At 38.0% G+C, this 18,682-nt stretch overlaps 2 protein-coding genes across 2 annotated transcripts in view; both read left to right on the top strand.

The window, feature by feature from the left end:
- The window catches only part of LOC134666813 (CD151 antigen-like), a 213,423-nt gene extending 203,295 nt beyond the window's left edge, over positions 1-10,128 (top strand). Inside the window, exons 6-8 of the mRNA XM_063524110.1 lie at positions 7,191-7,340; positions 8,161-8,340; positions 10,020-10,128. Of these exons, the coding sequence (XP_063380180.1) occupies positions 7,191-7,340; positions 8,161-8,304 (294 nt within the window). The 3' untranslated portion in view covers positions 8,305-8,340; positions 10,020-10,128. The remainder of the gene's footprint in view (positions 1-7,190; positions 7,341-8,160; positions 8,341-10,019) is intronic.
- A 6,989-nt stretch (positions 10,129-17,117) lies between these two features.
- Positions 17,118-18,156, top strand: LOC134667036 (probable serine/threonine-protein kinase clkA). The gene has a single exon (XM_063524341.1). The coding sequence runs from the start codon at positions 17,200-17,202 to the stop codon at positions 18,079-18,081; it is 882 nt and encodes a 293-aa protein (XP_063380411.1). The 5' UTR covers positions 17,118-17,199; the 3' UTR covers positions 18,082-18,156.
- Positions 18,157-18,682: the final 526 nt, after the last annotated feature.

Genomic DNA, 18,682 nt, shown 5'->3' with positions numbered 1-18,682 from the left:
ACTGCTGATGATGATCAGAACGGAACTCCTCAACGACGCATAGTTCACGGTTGGCGATTTGTCCTCTTCGTTATGTTTGTTAAGCAAGTTCAGTTTTTAAGCTACATTTTTGTCAAGCTCGAGTTCTGATGATGGGATCCATGAGGAATCGAGAGAACTCCTCAAATCTTAAAGGCATGCGTAATAGAGATTTTTGTAATTACATCAAAAAATCAAGCATTTTTATTAAAAACTGTCGCATTTGATGAAGTGGAACTGCTGATGATGATCAGAACAGAACTCTTCAACGACGCATAGTTCATGTTTCGCGATTTTTCCTCTTCGTTATGTTTGTTAAGCATGTTAAGTTTTTAATGTTTTTAATGCACATTTTTGCCAAGCTCGAGTTCTGATGATGGAATCCATAAGGAATCGAGGGAACTCCTCAAATATTAAAGGCATACGCATAGAGATTTTTGTATTTACATCAGAAAATTAAGCATTTTCATTAAAAACTGTCGCATTTGATGAAGTGGAACTGCTGATGATGATCAGAACAGAACTCTTCAACGACGCATAGTTCACGTTTGGCGATTTTTCCTCTTCGTTATGTTTGTTAAGCAAGTTAAGTTTTTAAGCCACATTTTTGTCAAACTCGAGTTCTGATGATGGGATCCATAAGGAATCGAGGGAACTCCTCAAATATTAAAGGCATACGCATAGATTTTTTTGTATTTCCATCACAAAATCAAGCATTTACATTAAAGACTGTCGCATTTGATGAAATGGAACTGCTGATGATGACCAGAATAGAACTCTTCAACAACGCATAGTACACATTTGGTGATTACGAATTTCGATTTTGACTTGGACTGGGACCCGGACTCGGACCCAGAACCGGACTCATACCCGGATCCGGTTCGGACCCGGACCCGGACCTGGACTCGGACCCGGGCTCGGACCCGGACTCGGACCCGGACTCAGACCCGGACTCGGACCCGGACCTTGACCCGGAAAACCACTATGATACCTTAACTAAATAAACCACTATGATTACCTACCATAAAATGTGTAAGTATATAAGTATGATGATGCCAATCTTACTAGCCCCTCCCGCTTAAACCCCCGTACACCGCACCGCATGCGCCGTTAAGTGGGTTAGGTTAGGTTTGAACTGCGATCCTCACAGAACCGAACTGCTATCAGAGAAGTGGGTTAGGTTAGGCTAGAACTACGACCCTTACAGAAGCGAAATGCTAGTAGAAAAGTGAGTGGTTTTACCTCCTTTTCTACATAGTATACCATCTACAATAATCTTTCACCGGCCCCCATAGAAGTCGGTTTTTTTTTCTTAAAAATTATCTAGTAGCAATTCGTTTCTGTAAGGGTCGCAGTGTTAACCTAGCCCACTTAACTGATAGCAGTACAAACCTAACCTAACATACTTTTCTAGTAGCATTTCAGTATGCCTACCTAAGTTATGCGGTGCGGGGTACGGGGGTTAAGCGGGAGGGGCTAGTAATTTTGGCATCATTTTACTTTATTTGGTAATATGTATAAATTTTTTGGTATCATAGTGGTTTATTTAGGTGAAAATATCGCATTTATTTGGTCTTCAAGATTTGGTGATCATTAATGATTTTTGGTAATCATTCAATATATTTGGTATTCGAATACAATTTGAAGTGCAGTCGTAATTAAAATGGTGGTACATTTGTAATTTTAGGCCTTATTTTTTTGGTGTTCAGTAATTTTTTTTGGTAAGCATGATTTTTTTATTTAGGGTACCAAAGTATTTTTTGGTGGTCATTATATTTGTAGCCTTAGGTAATTATTTCTTTTAGTTGTTGACTTTTGTATTAAGATTGGTACAAACGGCGGCGCTTTTAACTGTCCATCGGTGGACCTTATGCCTTTTTTAATAAGGTTTACGAACTGTCAGTTAACAGTGTGGTGGTGGGCGATGGTATGCGGTTTGTAAACATAGACCGAATTAAACCTAGGAGTTTTTTTATTAAAGATATAATAAATCGTCTATTTTACCTACTCGAAAAAAGTGGACTATATCTAAAATTATCCCTTCATTAGTTATAGGTCTTGTAACATGTTTTTTACAACTAAAGACGCTTATTATATTTTACTTATAAATTAATTTTTAAAGCTCTATTGATAATAAGACTTTAAAAACATCTAATAAAATTCAGGTACTACGCTTATACTTTTGTAAGTCAGTAAGTGATGCTTACTTAAAACTTATTGGGAAATCAAAGAACTCATAAACCCATACCTATATTAAAATATTTAAATTTACTATTCCATCTCATGCGTTCAATAAGGCCCGGGACCGGGCCTTGTCACCTGCACTGACAGAGGGCCTTTTTAGCCCTACATAATATTAAAGAACTGTGTCCCGGATAGTATGGGTTCTGGGCCATGACCATGACGCGTCCCGTAGTAACTTATACAGGGTGTAATCGTTAAGTGTAGCCAGGCTATAATTCCGTAAATACAACTGATATCAGAAAACTTCAAATTGATATCGAAAGTGCGTTACCCAATGAGTAAAATTACATTAATAACTTTCCTGTATATCATTAGATAGTTCATAACCTATATCGATAGAATATATCGTTCTTATGAGCGTATTTGGTGGGCATACCTTGTTAGCAAAAAAATATACCGCTTTATAATAGGCTGGCACTGCTGGCAGAAACCCATTTCATTTGTAAAATTATCGCCTGTAATTTATCTGTAAAATATTAAAACATTATATTCACACTTTTCAAATGCCAGATTCAGTTTTTTTTCAACATTTTTAATGTTTGACTTTGCCCATAATTCAATTTAAATAGAAATCATCACATTCATCAACGCCACGCGCTATTAATTATTATTCACAAAAAATATATGAGTGCCTATTTTTAACTGATACTTTTTAGAATGAGAAATAAATGAGCAACTTTTTACAATTTTTTATTTAGTACAAATCGCCACACTGTGATTGTAAAGACCAAAATTGTCCTAAAAAGATACATATAATTTTCATTTACTGTGCAAAAATCAGTTTGTTTGTATGAAAAGGTATAATGATTATTTAAAAACTGGATTCCCCGTCCCTAAATTATACAAAAATAATATACAACTTGCCCTAGTTGCTAAGAGCATGAAGAAATATAGCATAGATTGGACCTGGGGAGCCGACCATTTCCCCTCTTCCCTTCTTTTTGGTACACGGTACGATCACGTTGCTACCGGGCCAAATCAGCCCATTATTTGCTAATAAAGACACGCAAGGCATCTAACACAACTAATAAAACCTCCATGAACGGCCTCATTTAACGGCCTCCTAGCCTAGTCGGTAGTGACCCTGCCTACGAAGCAGGAGGTCCCGGGTTTGAATCCTGGTAAGGGCATTTATTTGTGTGTTTATCACAAATATTTGTTCCTGAGTTATGGATGTTTTCTATGTATATAAGTATTTATATATTATATATATCGTCGTCTAGTACCCACAACACAAGCTTGTTGAGCTTACCGTGGGACTAGATTGATTTGTGTAAAAATTGTCCTATAATATTTATTTATTTTTTTAATATTTATTTTATTTTATGAACAGAAATGGGAGACATATTTATATATTTTATAAGATTTGACAGTATCTATATGGTATCTATATGGAAGCAGTGGTGGCCGAGTGGATATGACGCCCGACTTTCAATCCGGAGGTCGCGGGTTCAAATCCTGGCTCGTACCAATGAGTTTTCGGAACTTATGTACGAAATATCATTTAATATTTACCACTAGCTTTTCGGTGAAGGAAAACATCGTGAGGAAACCTGCATACATCTGCGAAGAAATTCGTAGGTGTGTGTGAAGTCCCCAATCCGCATTGGGCTAGCGTGGTGACTATAGCCCAAGCCCTCTCGCGCATGAGAGGAGGCCTGTGCTCAGCAGTGGGACGTACATAGGCTGAAATGATGATGATGATGATATGGTATCCATGAAGAATCTTCAGATTTATAAACGGCAATTAAGCCACCAGTATTGAGTTGCATATAAATCATATGCCCACTTCAATTAATAATGAAACTATTTTTCCGTGAATATACTCGTAAACCTCTATCCGTTAGTATGCAATTCATTAATGGACGCACCATGGCCCAAATCGGGACTCGGTTCTTTAACACGTAATGTTAATAATCAGTGAACATCATTAATTACGCTCAAATGCTTAAGTTTCAGTACAGGAAAAAGTACATATGAGCTGTACTTTTAATTGTTAGTACAATCGGCATCAAATAGATAGTGACGGCCAAAGTGACCAAATATAGCTATAGAATCTAAATGTGAACGAATAAGGTCAGGTGAGCATATAAGGCCCACCTTTATTTTAACTAAAATAAAATCAGGATATTATTACCAATTCAATTCAATATAGATTTCTCATTTGTTCATGTTTCTTCATATACCAAAATAGTTATAAAAATATTCCGTCGCTTTTGAAAAATACACGTTTTATAAATAAACCATACCATGTTGGTTCGGAACCGGGCATTGTTACTTGCACTGTCAGTGGGCCTTCTTAGTCATAGTACAAGTTCAAGAATAACAGAAAATATTACCGGGCCTTATTACCTTTTATCATGAATTAATTTCATCTTCAATTTAAAATGGTCTATAGTAAAATTAGGCCTACATGAGTCATGGAAAAACAAATTGTTTTTTATTTAGAAAGTACCTATATGTTGTTCATAATCTTCAGTAAGCTGACCTCTAAGAGTCTATCTATTATAATTAATGTAGATTGACAGTTTACTTAGCAAATTGTATTTTTACCTTTAGGTTTTATGTCGGAAATATCTCACCCAATTTGTACTGAATAACGGCTCGATTCGGGAAATGAATTAGAAACTCACTAGATATGAAATAGTAAAGATATGTGACGTTCCACTGCAAAAGGTACCTTATGGTGGCTGGCGCCGCGATTCGAGAAATGAATTAGAGATTCACTAGATATGAAATAGTGAAGATATGTGACGTTCCACGGGAAAAGGTACCTTATGGCGGTTGGCGCTTACGCATAGCGCAGCAATAATATTGGAGCGGCGTTAATAATAGCGTAAGCGCCAACCACCATAAGGTACCTTTTTCCGTGGGACGTCACATATCTTTACTATATCGTATCTAGTTAGTCTCTAATTCATTTTCCGAATCGCGCCGTAAGACATAAGACCTCATAAATATAAACGTTCACTGAAAAAAACCAAAGGCATTTCTGATAATTTTAACTGAGTTATCGTTTTGCAACGAATATCAATGAAATAAAAGCACGTTGTTATTTGATAGATACATTTATATAAACATCGTCACATGAAACCAATATAGGTACTCGTAAACCAGACCATTGCGATGGAAATATCGTTCTTTCAACTGATAATATAGCCACAAAAACTCGCTGAGACTGCAGGTCGAGTCTTGATTTCAATTTCTTGATGATATATCATTAAATTAACTTTCAAAGCACGTGATAGCTCTCAGAATAGCAACAAAACTGGTTGAAACTAAGAATTTTATTGCTAATATTATGTGAACAACATTGCTTCGTCTTCATAAATAAAATTTTAATAATTTATATTGTTTACGTTAAAATGTGAAGAAATTTGTTGATAAATTGTCTATCTAGTATATTGACATTATGTCATATATGTTTTTAAAATGACGTAATATGAATGCCAGCACAATGAAAATTTATTCCAATAAGATAAAACAAATCTTCAAACTTTTTTCATTTTTAGTGAATTAGGAAGAAACTAATTACACTGATTTGGTTGTGTTCGGATATTTTTTAAATAATTTGTTATATTTTTAAAGTATTATGACTTATGAATAAAAACAAATCAAAATTTTAATGACTCTGGATCTCCGTGTGACATTATTCATTTACCCTATTTATTTTGAACACAGTTTTTCACTGGTATCATCATTCGTATACGGACATGAATTTCTGTCAATATATATGCCTAATTGAACTGTCAACTTGGGAAGAGCAAGTACGCGTCCGCTTCCAACGGCCCACAGCGGGCATCTGACGAGAAGGAGAATTTGACAGATATGGCGGATGTATGGAAATTTTACGAAAGTTTACGTTTACGATTGAATTTCTCTGTATCCTTTAAGAGGAAAAATAGGAAAAGCCTGATTCGTTGTAGTCCAGTTATCTGGCTTTCGAAATCACTCGATTTTATAACATGAGCATCGATTTTTTTATACAAATTTTACTAAACGCTGACACTCGTTCATCACGTTTTAGGTACAACTTTGCATGAGTGTATTTATTATATTGTAAAAGATTTCAAATTTTCAAGGGTGATTCGTTGTAAACACACTCTTTGGGATAATAATGATATTTATTATAAATTTTTTTATCAAGAGATGTGGACGCTAGCGACTAAACGGTGACTGCCTTTTTCGCTGATTTTGCTCGATGCAGTCTTAAAACGTTCGCATTTTTTTTTTGTGGAAAATTTTACAGTTCGCGGCTGATTGCTGTTGATCAATTATGGTTGGTGTAACCAGCCCATACTGCTGCAGCGTTGACGTTGGCGATGTCACTGGAATTGATTTGAAAAGCGATCTCGCCGGCCTAGCCAAGGTGATAATCGCTATCGCTTCGCCAACGAAACGCTTTGTGTCTCTCTATCACTGTTACTAATAAGTGCGACAGTGACAGTTGCGTTTCGATCGCTACGGAGCGTTAGCGATTGGCAGGTTGGCTACGCGGCCTGCATCGTGATATCTCGTAATCTATCTGTTAATATCTGGGAGACCGAGCTTCGCTCGGAAAACATCAATGAACACACTTTAATTAAATCTTATCATATATGTATAAGTTTCACAAAGTTTATATTATAAATGAATTTATATCATGTATCAAGTGAACACTCTAAAACCTGCTTATTTTTCTATGATTATAAGTATTTATTGTGTAGGTTTTCGTTGTTTCAATCAGAGATACAGATAAGCATTTGTCCGTAAAACTATGATCTATGGCTCTGTTACAATATAATATTAGTCTTTAAGGGTGGTATTCCATCTGTCCAATATATTGGTCGAATGTGTACTGCGTCTCACATTTTGCTTAATGAGAGAGTAAGATGCAATGACATTGGACAGTTGGAATACCACCCTAAGTGGTTATTTTCCCCTTACAGTTTAAATGCTGCGGGGCAGTGGACTACAAAGACTGGCGACGGAGCATATGGCACGAATACGACTCGGAGCTCCTAGTACCGGACTCGTGTTGTAAGACGGTCTCGCCGCGCTGCGGGGCCCGCGACCATCCTTCCAACATATACTATACGGTGAGACATACATCAACTTTTTGAACTTACACAAGTAGGTTTTCAGAGTAATTTATTGAGGTAAAACGTTAGAACCTTTTTTATTCCGCGCGACGGAATACCGTTCTGTTTCAAGTTTCGCGAGGGGCGCCTTATCTTTTGTTCCCTTCTAATTACCGTGTACACCTCTCTTAAGTGGTATCCATACGGGACCCGGGATCAACCGATTTTATCAGAAATGGAATTGGCGTCGATCTCCAATTTTAGATTTATGGTAATATTAGAGCCCTCTAAATTGAAAAAACCGGGCAAGTGCGAGTCGGACTCGCGCACGAAGGGTTCCGTACCATAAAGCAAAAAAAAACGGTCACCCATCCAAGTACTGACCACGCCCGACGTTGCTTAACTTTGGTCAAAAATCACGTTTGCTGTATGGGACCCACTTAAATCTTTATTTTATTCTGTTTTTAGTATTTCTTGTTATAGCGGCAACAGAAATACATCATCTGTGAAAATTTCAACTGTCTAGCTATCACGGTTCGTGAGATACAGCCTGGTGACAGACAGACGGACAGACGGACGGACGGACAGCGAAGTCTTAGTAATAGGGTCCCGTTATACCCTTTGGGTACGGAACCCTAAAAATGTCCCAGAACGAAAATACTGGCCTCACAAATTGGTATTCTTGCGTCCGCACCTCATTTTATCGGTAATATCGGTCATTATCGGCGGTTGAATTTGGCAAGCATAATTGGCATTGCGTCTGCACCTCCTGATTCAATCGGGCAATTGAATCAGATTGACGAAAAATTGATAATCTGGATACGCCTTAAATTTGCAGGGCTGCGTCCGACACTTCATAATCCACATCCGCGAGCACCTGATCATCCTGGCGGCGGTGGGCGTGGGCATGTCCGTCATCCCCATGTTCGGGTTCGTGTTCGCCTGCGTGCTGTACGTCAAGATCAAGCACGTGGTCGACTGACCGAGGCCTAAGCCCTCGTCCGCCAACACCCGCAAGGTGAGCATATACTGTACGTTAGAACCCATGTACAAGCACGTGGTCAACTGACCGAGGCCTAAGCCCTCGTCCGCCAATACCCGCAAGGTGAGCATATACTGTACGTTAGAACCCATGTACAAGCACGTGGTCGACTGATCGAGGCCTACGCCCTCGTCCGCCAACACCCGCAAGGTGAGCATATACTGTACGTTAGAACCCATGTACAAGCACGTGGTCGACTGACCGAGGCCTAAGCCCTCGTCCGCCAACACCTGCAAGGTGAGCATATACTGTACGTTAGAATCCATGTACAAGCACGTGGTCGACTGACCGAGGCCTAAGCCCTCGTCCGCCAATACCCGCAAGGTGAGCATATACTGTACGTTAGAACCCATGTACAAGCACGTGGTCGACTGATCGAGGCCTAAGCCCTCGTCCGCCAACACCCGCAAGGTGAGCATATACTGTACGTTAGAACCCATGTACAAGCACGTGCTCGACTGACCGAGGCCTAAGCCCTCGTCCGCCAATACCCGCAAGGTGAGCATATACTGTACGTTAGAACTCATGTACAAGCACGTGGTCGACTGATCGAGGCCTAAGCCCTCGTCCGCCAACATCCACAAGGTGAGCATATAATGTAGGTACACTGGCGTTCAAAAGTGAATGGTAATGTTTCAACCTTAATATTAAGGCATTACGGTCGACATCTATCCATGCACTTTGAACGCCACTGCGTTAAAGCCCGTTTCCTAAGAAGATCCAGTTACTGAGTTACCGCGAAAATCGAAATTTGCTAATTGTGGGGATCTTTTTTCGGGCGGTATAACCCCGAATCTCGCAAACATGCACTGCACCTGCGCTCTGCGCCACAATAAATCGGACCATTTTCATCAAATGTAATAAAAATATGTATATACTAAATACTGTTTTTTTCTGGACAATGTAATCCAACGAGAGCTATGAGCGCGATGTCACAGACAGATAGATGGTCATTGGCGTCAAATATATAACACTTTTTTTGTATCTGTGGTTAAAAATAAATGTCATCATATAAACTTAGTAAACGGGTTACTATACAGTGTGGAAAGATAAGTCGGGCCCTGGAGGGAAACTACCTTAAATCCTTAAGCTGGCTCATTTTACTTAAAGGAGACATTCCTTTATTTTAAAAAAGAAATAAAACTGCATTCAAAGATTTTATAAAACTCGCTTGCCTCGCCCGGGACTCAAACCGACTAAAACTTCCAAAAAATAAAAACTCGCAATTTTATTCTACTATTACGACTAATAGTACGACTAATAGAAATGTTATCATTAACATTGACTGTATCGACATACAGTCAATGTTAATGATAACATTTCTCCAAGAAACATTAGGTCTTACACTCGTCTGTCGTACAAAATATCCATAAAATCTAATATTTAGTACTCAAGATTTTTTTAGATTAGCCAAATTAAAGAAAAAAAGAAAAATACTTCGAATGCAGTTTTGTTTCCTTTTAAAAATAAAGGAATGTCTCCTTTAAGTAAAATGAGCCAGCTTAAGGATTTAATGTAGTTTCCTTCCAGGGTCCGACTTATCTTTCCAACCTGTATATCGTCACCATCGAGTTCGGGTACGGCACCCTATAAAGTATACTTTTGTAATTTAGCGTTTCTGCTGCCACTGCCAGTTTCATTTACTTAACTTACAGGTGTTCGACAAGTCGGCCTCCGTCGGCGACCTGTCTCGCGCCGGACGAGGCTGCGCGGCGCGGGCGCGGGCGCCGCCCCGGCCGCCGCGCGCGCGCCCTCGCAGCCCGCGCCGCCCCCCCCCGCCCCCGCCCGCGCCCGCGCCCGCGCCCTGCCCGCTGCACCCCGCCCGGCCGCGGCGGCCGCGCGGGGAGCTGCCCGCCCCTGCGCCTACCATAGCCACTATTAGCGACAACGTCAGTATATAAACGCATCCGCCACTGTTGGTCGACGAACCCGGAGCCGCAGGTGGCGCCCCCGCCGTACACCCGCCCACCTTCGAGAAACCATATTTTATAGAAACGACACTTTTAATATAAGCTTTAATGGCATAGAGGGCATTTCGCTCGCATCTATAATAGTGCCTACGAGGCCCGCGAGCGAATGAAATAAAATTTACATTAATTTGTAACTTGGAATCGACTTCAGGATTCCATATTTATAAATCATCGATTGTTGTGAAAGTCGCCATAACGTTCGTATGTTATCTTATCATCAATAATCAGATAATCACCATTTAAACTGTCTTTAATGATTAGGTCTTCCCAATATTATTTGATTTGATAAATGTGCAATGAATTTCATACCCATTTCATTTAATTTTTATACATATTTTAGAGTCGTATTCCACCTGTCCAATTCCCTAGTCCAATATGCATTGTCACTCACTAACTGAGCAAAATGTAAAACGCAAATACACATTGGACAAATGAATTGGACAGGTGGAATACCAACTTTATCATTGAAGCAAAATTAAAATTAAATTTAGAGCTGCTTTGCTACTGCTTAGCTTGTTTCCATTTAATGTAAAACCAAAATTTAATTACCTCTATTTTCGAAATAATTTATTAATTAGGTATTAAACGTTGATCGAGTTTACATCGTAAGTTACCTGCGCTTTGTACGTTATGTTTTTTTTTTTATATAAGTAAATACCTATTATGGGGTTTTTTTTTTCTATTTGCTTTATAAATTAACAGATCTGAGTAATAATTAAGTAGGTACTTGTAGTTTTTTTTTCGTGTAATTTCATACGGCAATACCTACTAAGTATGTGGCGCACTCTGATACTAGAATTTGAATCGCCCATGCTAGTTAAGCGTGATAATGTCACCCCCATTGGATACAAAATAGAACATATGACTGTTTTTCCATACTAACGTGGTTCCCGTTTTCCTCCCTGAATATTGACATTAGGAAAAATATTTATACACTATTTCATGTATATTAACCAATGAGCATAGCGTTGGATTATTTTTTTTCATTTTTATTTGTAAGGGGATGAGAAAAAGTACGAAAAAATTAATTCCATACCAACTCGCTCCTAACTCTTTTATAAATAATAAAAAAATCGAAAAACAAAACAAACGAAGGGAGCTGTGGTTAATTTAATATACAACAAATAGCGTAAACATATTTTATATTAATATCCAGAGAGGAAAATGGGGACTACGTTTATATGGAAAGCGGTCACGTGATTTCGTCCCCTTTCAAGCCTTAGCTTAGCCTGTGAGAAGACAAAGTGTGAATGAAAATTACACTTCTTCGCTTTTCGGTAAAGTAGAAGATTACCATTTAAGTGTTAACACTTCGGCAGCGGTGCTCGAGGTGAAAAAGTTCATTGACCACATTATGATAAAATGATAAAGTTCATATTGTTCAATAGTGTAGCGTAGATAGAATACATCGATGACTTAAAGCGAAAATATTGCACTCTTAAAGATCTACATAATCTAAGAAATGATATACGTATGTATTACTAGTCAAAATGAGGTCAGTTGTGGCCACAAGTCTAAGTATGGGATGGGACAAATACGCTGATGACGTAAGGGCTAAAGGCCCTTTCATGCATCGTGACAGCAATTGTGTCGCTTAACTTCAAACTCGAGTAAATCCATTCGGCCCTCTCAACAAATTGGTATCTACCCTATTCTTAATACCAAAATCGCATATTCTGACAGATGGATTTATCGGAGTATGAAATTAAGCGACTCAATTTTCCTTTCTGTGTGTGGGTAGTGGGATAGCTCTCTTGTTCCAACTGACCTTACAGCTTGCCAAAAAAAAGTAGAAATTAAAAAGTGGCAACACTGTAGTGTCATCCCGTTTTCTTAGATAAATTGGTTTGAAAGGGACGACACTACAGTGTTGCCACTTTTTAATTTCTACGCTTTTTTGCCAAGCTGTACGTTATCATTTCTAACGCAACATGCTATATTTTTGCTTGAAGCGATCGAGTTGACCGAATTTATATGTCCGTGTATCGAAATTGTAAGAAATAGTGTTAAGGTAAGGGACAATTATTAAAAATGTTTGATATTTGTAAAATGGTGCTATATTTTTGTTATCAGTGATAATAGGCATCGACGTTAATAAACTGAATGTATCTCAATAGTAAATGGATGTCCAGTGTTGTTCTGTTGTTGGAAACAAGATGGCGATGGAGATTTCCTTTGTTTCTTTGTTTTAAAATGTTTTAAGTAAAACAAAAAAGTTTCAGTGTAACCTAAACCTATCCAGGCTTTTCATTTATAAGTTGCTAAAAATGTAATATGTCCTTTGGAAATCACAATGAGCAGGACGAAGCTAGTGTGAGAAATCCAGCACAACATCAACACTTATAAGTATGTAGGTATACCTACTTATATACATCACTTATATTATATCTATTTATTGTAATCTACACCTAAGAGAACAGTGCCTTACTAAAATAAGATTATAGATGTTGCTTAGATTGTATATTGTATAGCATCAGTTTGTCGATATTTTATGCCATGTTTTATTTATTTTTATAATGACGGTACAATTTATTTTTAAAGTAATTTTAAGTTTACCATTACATGAAACCAAAAAATTAACCAGTCACTAGTTATGTAATGCTAATGTTAAGTTTCTTCAGGCGTTTGACAACATTGCATCTAATTTTGGTATCTAGAATATACGTCAGAAACATGGAGGCACTCCCTTTTAAGTGCCATCGAGAGCGATGTTTGATTTACAACGTTCAATAAGTACGTTCATTAGTTTCAGTACGAGATCCATCCTATACTTATATAGGTACATTTTAAAAACCAAGAGGATCGTTTGATTACTACCGGATGAAGACACATACCTACTCCTACATAATAACAGCGACGGGCCGTCCTTAGAGCTCGATACCCACCTGCTTAAGGGAGCTGAGCATTTTTCTTTTTTTTTTAAGAAAAACCGGTTAAATTAGCTTCGACATGCCTAATTTATGCAATGACTGCAATGTTGTCAAATGTAGCCTAATTATACGTTTATTTATTGTTCTAACAAGGCACACTGTACAATTTTGACTTTTAATATTGACCACTTTAAATTTCTCACTTTTAAAGTTCATGTTGTGTTAATACAATATTAACAAATGTTTACCGACTTTTATTTCTGATATACCGGGCGTGGCCTGTAATATGAGCAAAAAATTAAGCTGTAGGCTGTACTCCTCATACTGACCAACATTTGTTCAGCGACTTTTAAAAATAACTTGTGGTTTGATTTTTAATACACTTTAAAGTTTATTCTAAGACGCAATGTATTGCGAATTTTGTTATGTTTAAGGCGTGACAAGCAACGTCAATCACAATGATATGTCGTGGCGATGGCGTCCATTGAAGATAATATTTATTTTGTATGAAAAATAGAGAGTATTTATACTTCATAATTTTTAAAAGTTGTTGAACAAAAGTGTCACCGTTTGAGGAGTACAATCTATGTTTTAATTATTTGATCATGTTACAGGCCACACCCGGTATATGTAAATATAATATAAGACGGTAGGTACTTAAATCATCAGATACCTACCCTAATCTTAAGTTAAACAAAGAATTATGGATGAGAATAGTGTAGTGGAAAGTAAAGAATAGTGAGGATTAAATTGATTACAAGACTCCTAAGTCCCGATGATGTCCTGTTTAAAGGACTTTAACTATAATAGACAACAGCTCATCTTACCAAATTTTGAAGTATATTACGTATATTAAGTATACTAGAAAAACATAATGGAATAAAAGTGGTTCCAAATTCAAAACTGCAAAAATGACTCTGGGACTTAGGAGGATAGGTACCAATCTATCATTTATTTGGTAATAAGTTAATAACTTTATACCTAACCTACTTTACTAATCGATCGTTAACTACTCCTTTATATGAAATATTTCGTATCAATTAGTTTTAGTATCTCCAAATATTCGCTCGGAACCAGACCGTTTTATTGCAATAATAATGTCGTTAAAAGTAAATATTATTGTGTTGCTATGCGTGCTGCTGTTCGGTCAGTGTTGTAGTTCGCAAAGACCGGTTATAGAGTCTGCTAACGCTAACATTCCACATCAGCGCTCGGCCCCGCAGCTGCCAACTTTCCTACCAGAAACAATGAATAGCGCTTTTAACAACCAGTTGAAAAATGTCATAACAGGACTAACTGGATCCTACGGGCCGTTAAGTTTCGGTCCGCAGTGGGCCCCGAATTCCGCGCAACCATTAGGTAACATTAACATACCTAACTTCAGTAATTTTCAACCTAATTTTAACTTCCCACCTTTAAACTTCTTTCCACTGGGAATGGGCAACGTTTTAAACCCAGCGAATCAAGTTATGAATTGGCAGAGTCGACCTCTCGAGACGGCGGCGGCACGACCTCCAACAATCCAAGGTGACTTCCTCCACCATTGGCCATTTCATCAATCAACGCAGATTCCCGATAAGGCACCGAACACTGGAAATGCAAACAGACAAACGACAAAAAATCCTGTGAGCGGAGATCAGTGGCATGATGCCGATGACTACGATATCGATGTGCGAACCGCTTCTGAACAACCCTAGGTGTCTTTTACGACGCAATGGGATTTTTATAAAAGTAACCCTTTTTTAGTGCATTCGCAGTTACCTACGTGTTGTAACTTTCACCGATTTACCTACCTACTCAAATAATTTTCTAAGAAATCAGGGCATTTATGCAAGAGGCGGTAGAAATTTGATAAAATATGCGGGTCGAAATTAGAATTTAAGTCTGCCCCGAGATACGTAAGTACAAGAATTAGGAACCAAAGAGGGCGCTTCTATAATTTGTGAGTAGTTCCTAGCTACCCATACTCGTAAGATCGGGGGGCACGGCAGTGCCCCCGCCAAGTCGAGCGCGAAGCAAACACTGCCGTACCATCCTTTACTGGAACCATTTCGCCGCATTTTCAGGCCCCTATTTGAGAACCTCTGGATAAGACCAGAACGCAGAAATTTTGGTCATCCAGTAAGCTATAATCACATACTTAAAATCCAAAATTTCAAGTCTGTAGGTCATTTAGTTCCGAAGTTAAGCGAAAGCAAAGTTTCGCATTTATGAAACTCACTCATGATCATCAGAATAGAACTAGTACTTCCCATAAACTCAGAGAGCTGAAATTTGGTACAGAGTTAGGGTTTAATGGCCACATAAAGGGAAAACCTAAAAATATTGCAATATCAGTCACGTTTTAAAGATCTAAGAACTGCATAAGTAAGTTTGTAATCCCATATAAATATATGATATTACAAAGTTACTGTTGCAGTTCCTACAAATAGTAGGTAAAGTAAAGTAAAGGTACACTACGATGTACGATGTGAGTATGAATGAAGATATGTTTAGTTATGATATGTGTATACATAGTACGGGTATGAGTACCCGAAAAGAAGGACTGCCTACAAAAAGAGATGAGATCCCATCAAAACCATTACATGTAAAAAGGTGCAAGTCTCGCAACGTTTTTACTACAAAAAAGTTTTGAGATGTAATGTGAAACCAAGTCGGTTATTTTAATCAGTGCCAGGGGGTGTTAAAACCGTATCAATAAGATATCTTTAATTTGTAATACGTATAATGACTTGGCCATCGCACGGCTGCATAATGACAAAAGGATCATCGTCACCTATTAAAAATAATTCTAATTGAACATAACGCTAGCGCTAATTGCAGTTTGAGCATTACACATATTTACGAGTACGGTACGAGTAAAGCATTATGTGCGATTGCCAAGTCATTATATGATGATTAGTGACGGATTACTGATTATTATTTAATTATTAGATTTAATGAATGGGCAATACGAAAAACTGTTGCTACTGTACAAGAATCAGAACCGGAAAAAAAGAAAAGAAAGATTAGTAATAATAAAAAAACTACCTACTCCTAAAAAGAAAAAAATTGTGTTAAATAAGAAAATTTAATAAAATAAATCAATATATGCCCACGTTTCTACAAAAAGAAGTGAAATCCCACCAAAAACATTCTGTAAAAAACTAGCCAAGTCTCGATGGAGCTGCTTGTTTATCTCTAAAAAGTAATGAAATCTAGACAAAGTCGTGCCAAGTCTAAGGTTCCTTACTGCGATTTCTTTATTATTATAGTTAATGTTGTGTGACTTGGCCGTTGAATGGTACACAAGGGTACAAAACCAGGTGCTCCATGACACCATTGCACCAATCTGCCATTGCACCAAAAAGAAGTGTTTGTTTCAGGCTCGCCCATACATAAGTATTATTGAAATACGCAGCTTTATCAAGCCTACAATTGACTGGTTATTGAATCAACGTTTTCCAAGTGGCCATTTTCCATCGTCAATGGGTAGCGGTTCTGGCGACAGATTGGTGCAATGGTGTCATGGAGCACCTGGTTTTGTACCCTTGTGTACCCTTCAACGGCCAAGTCACACAACATTAACTATAATAATAAAGAAATCGCAGTAAGGAACCTTAGACTTGGCACGACTTTGTCTAGATTTCATTACTTTTTAGAGATAAACAAGCAGCTCCATCGAGACTTGGCTAGTTTTTTACAGAATGTTTTTGGTGGGATTAGCAAATGACGGCATACAATTAGCTAATTTGTGTTACGACTTTATCATATAAGTATCGGTGCATATTGGTGTGTGTATGTGTGTTAGCAAAAAGTGTTTCACTGTAATCGATATAAACATAATTACAATTAAGAATAGGAAAAAACAATCATCGGTGAACTATAGGTACTGATTCAAAACAGGTTTTCGCAAGAGGATGATGATATACGAAGCTCCATCGCGCCAGTCAGAAACGGAATGTGGAAGTAGTCATACCTACTTATGTGTATTTATTGTAAATCATCTTTTAAAAATGAAAAAGTATATAATCCTCTTTTTGATAATATCGTTAAGTTCGTGTAATGGCGGGAGACTGGGTGAATTACTTATAGGAGCGCATCGGCAACTTCACAACAAGGTACACGACGTAGCCGACGCGGTTATAGGCGGGTTTGGCTTCACCCACGGCCACCATCATCAACCACCCCCGCAGCCCCCTAACCAAGGAGGCGAGACCATCGTAGTAATTGTAGAAGAGAACTCTCAAGGGGGCCAGGGAAATCCTAGGCCGTATCAACAATCGCAACAAGGCCACTACCCTACTCCCAACGGACATAATCCCTACCAGGGCCAGCCAAATAATGGGTACAATCAAGGAAATCAGAACAATGGACATAGGCCTCATGGATATGATCCTCAACTCAATTATCCAGCAAATCCCGGACATGATCCGTATCAAAACGGTAACAAATATGGCAACGATGGACAACAACTGAACATACCCAGTTATCCCAACCAACAAGGGCAATATAATAATGATCAAGACCACAATCAAATTAACCAAAACAACAATGCAATAAATAATAATGGGAATCATCATCCGACTGGGAATCCCACCAATGTCATAAATAATCCGTACCCAACTGCGAATGAAGTCAAAAGCCCGGAACCAACCAAAACAAACTCAAATGATAATTATAAACCAACGGAAACGTATATTCATCAAGACAAAAATAATATGTCGAGCAAAAAACCTGAGGAGGACGGACCGCTGTTGGTACCCCTCAACGGGTACACTTATGAGGGTGACAAGATTGTCATCAACGCGCCCAAACGTGAAACCGGCAACGGCAACCAGAAAAACGAAGAGAGTGAGGAGGACTTTCCAATAGACATAAGGTTTAAAGACGAATGATGTGTACTTATTTAACACCTAAATAGAATTGTTAATATATTTAATAAATGACAAATTATTTAAGTTTTTATAAAAAAAAATTTTTTTATCATTATTACATAAGTCTTCTGTGACAAACGGCCTAGCAGTAAGGTGTGGAGGAGGATGATGCTGATGATATAAATGTAATGACATACTTATAGATTTTTGCATTTTAAAGATGACTCACGCTATACTGGGCCGTGGCCGGCCCGGAGCTTTCGGAGCTTCGTTTTCTATGGAAAGCATCTGAAAAATATCTCACCAAAGATCACAAAAAATATTACCTATATTTGTTTACACCTAGGTAATTAATTTATTTATAAACCGTGTCCTCGATATTCTGTCAAGGTTATATACAAACCGTAATAAAACAAAAATGATTACCGGCGTATTATCATAAAATTACCGTTTCGTAACTAAGTAGATCTAGCAGATAATATTCATAAAGAAACTACGTAGGTAGCCATAATGTTTAGAAAATGGTGGCATTGATGGCGCATCGCATCGCATCAGAGCCAATTAGTATTCCAATGAGAGCCAATGATGTGATTACCTACTCACAGTACGTACTGACAATAAA

Source organism: Cydia fagiglandana, chromosome 8 (assembly GCF_963556715.1).
Source record: "Cydia fagiglandana chromosome 8, ilCydFagi1.1, whole genome shotgun sequence".
In the NCBI taxonomy this organism is placed as follows: Eukaryota; Metazoa; Arthropoda; class Insecta; order Lepidoptera; family Tortricidae; genus Cydia; species Cydia fagiglandana.
The sequence above is the reverse complement of the archived record's forward strand: the minus strand, read 5'-3'. Positions and strand labels throughout refer to the sequence as shown.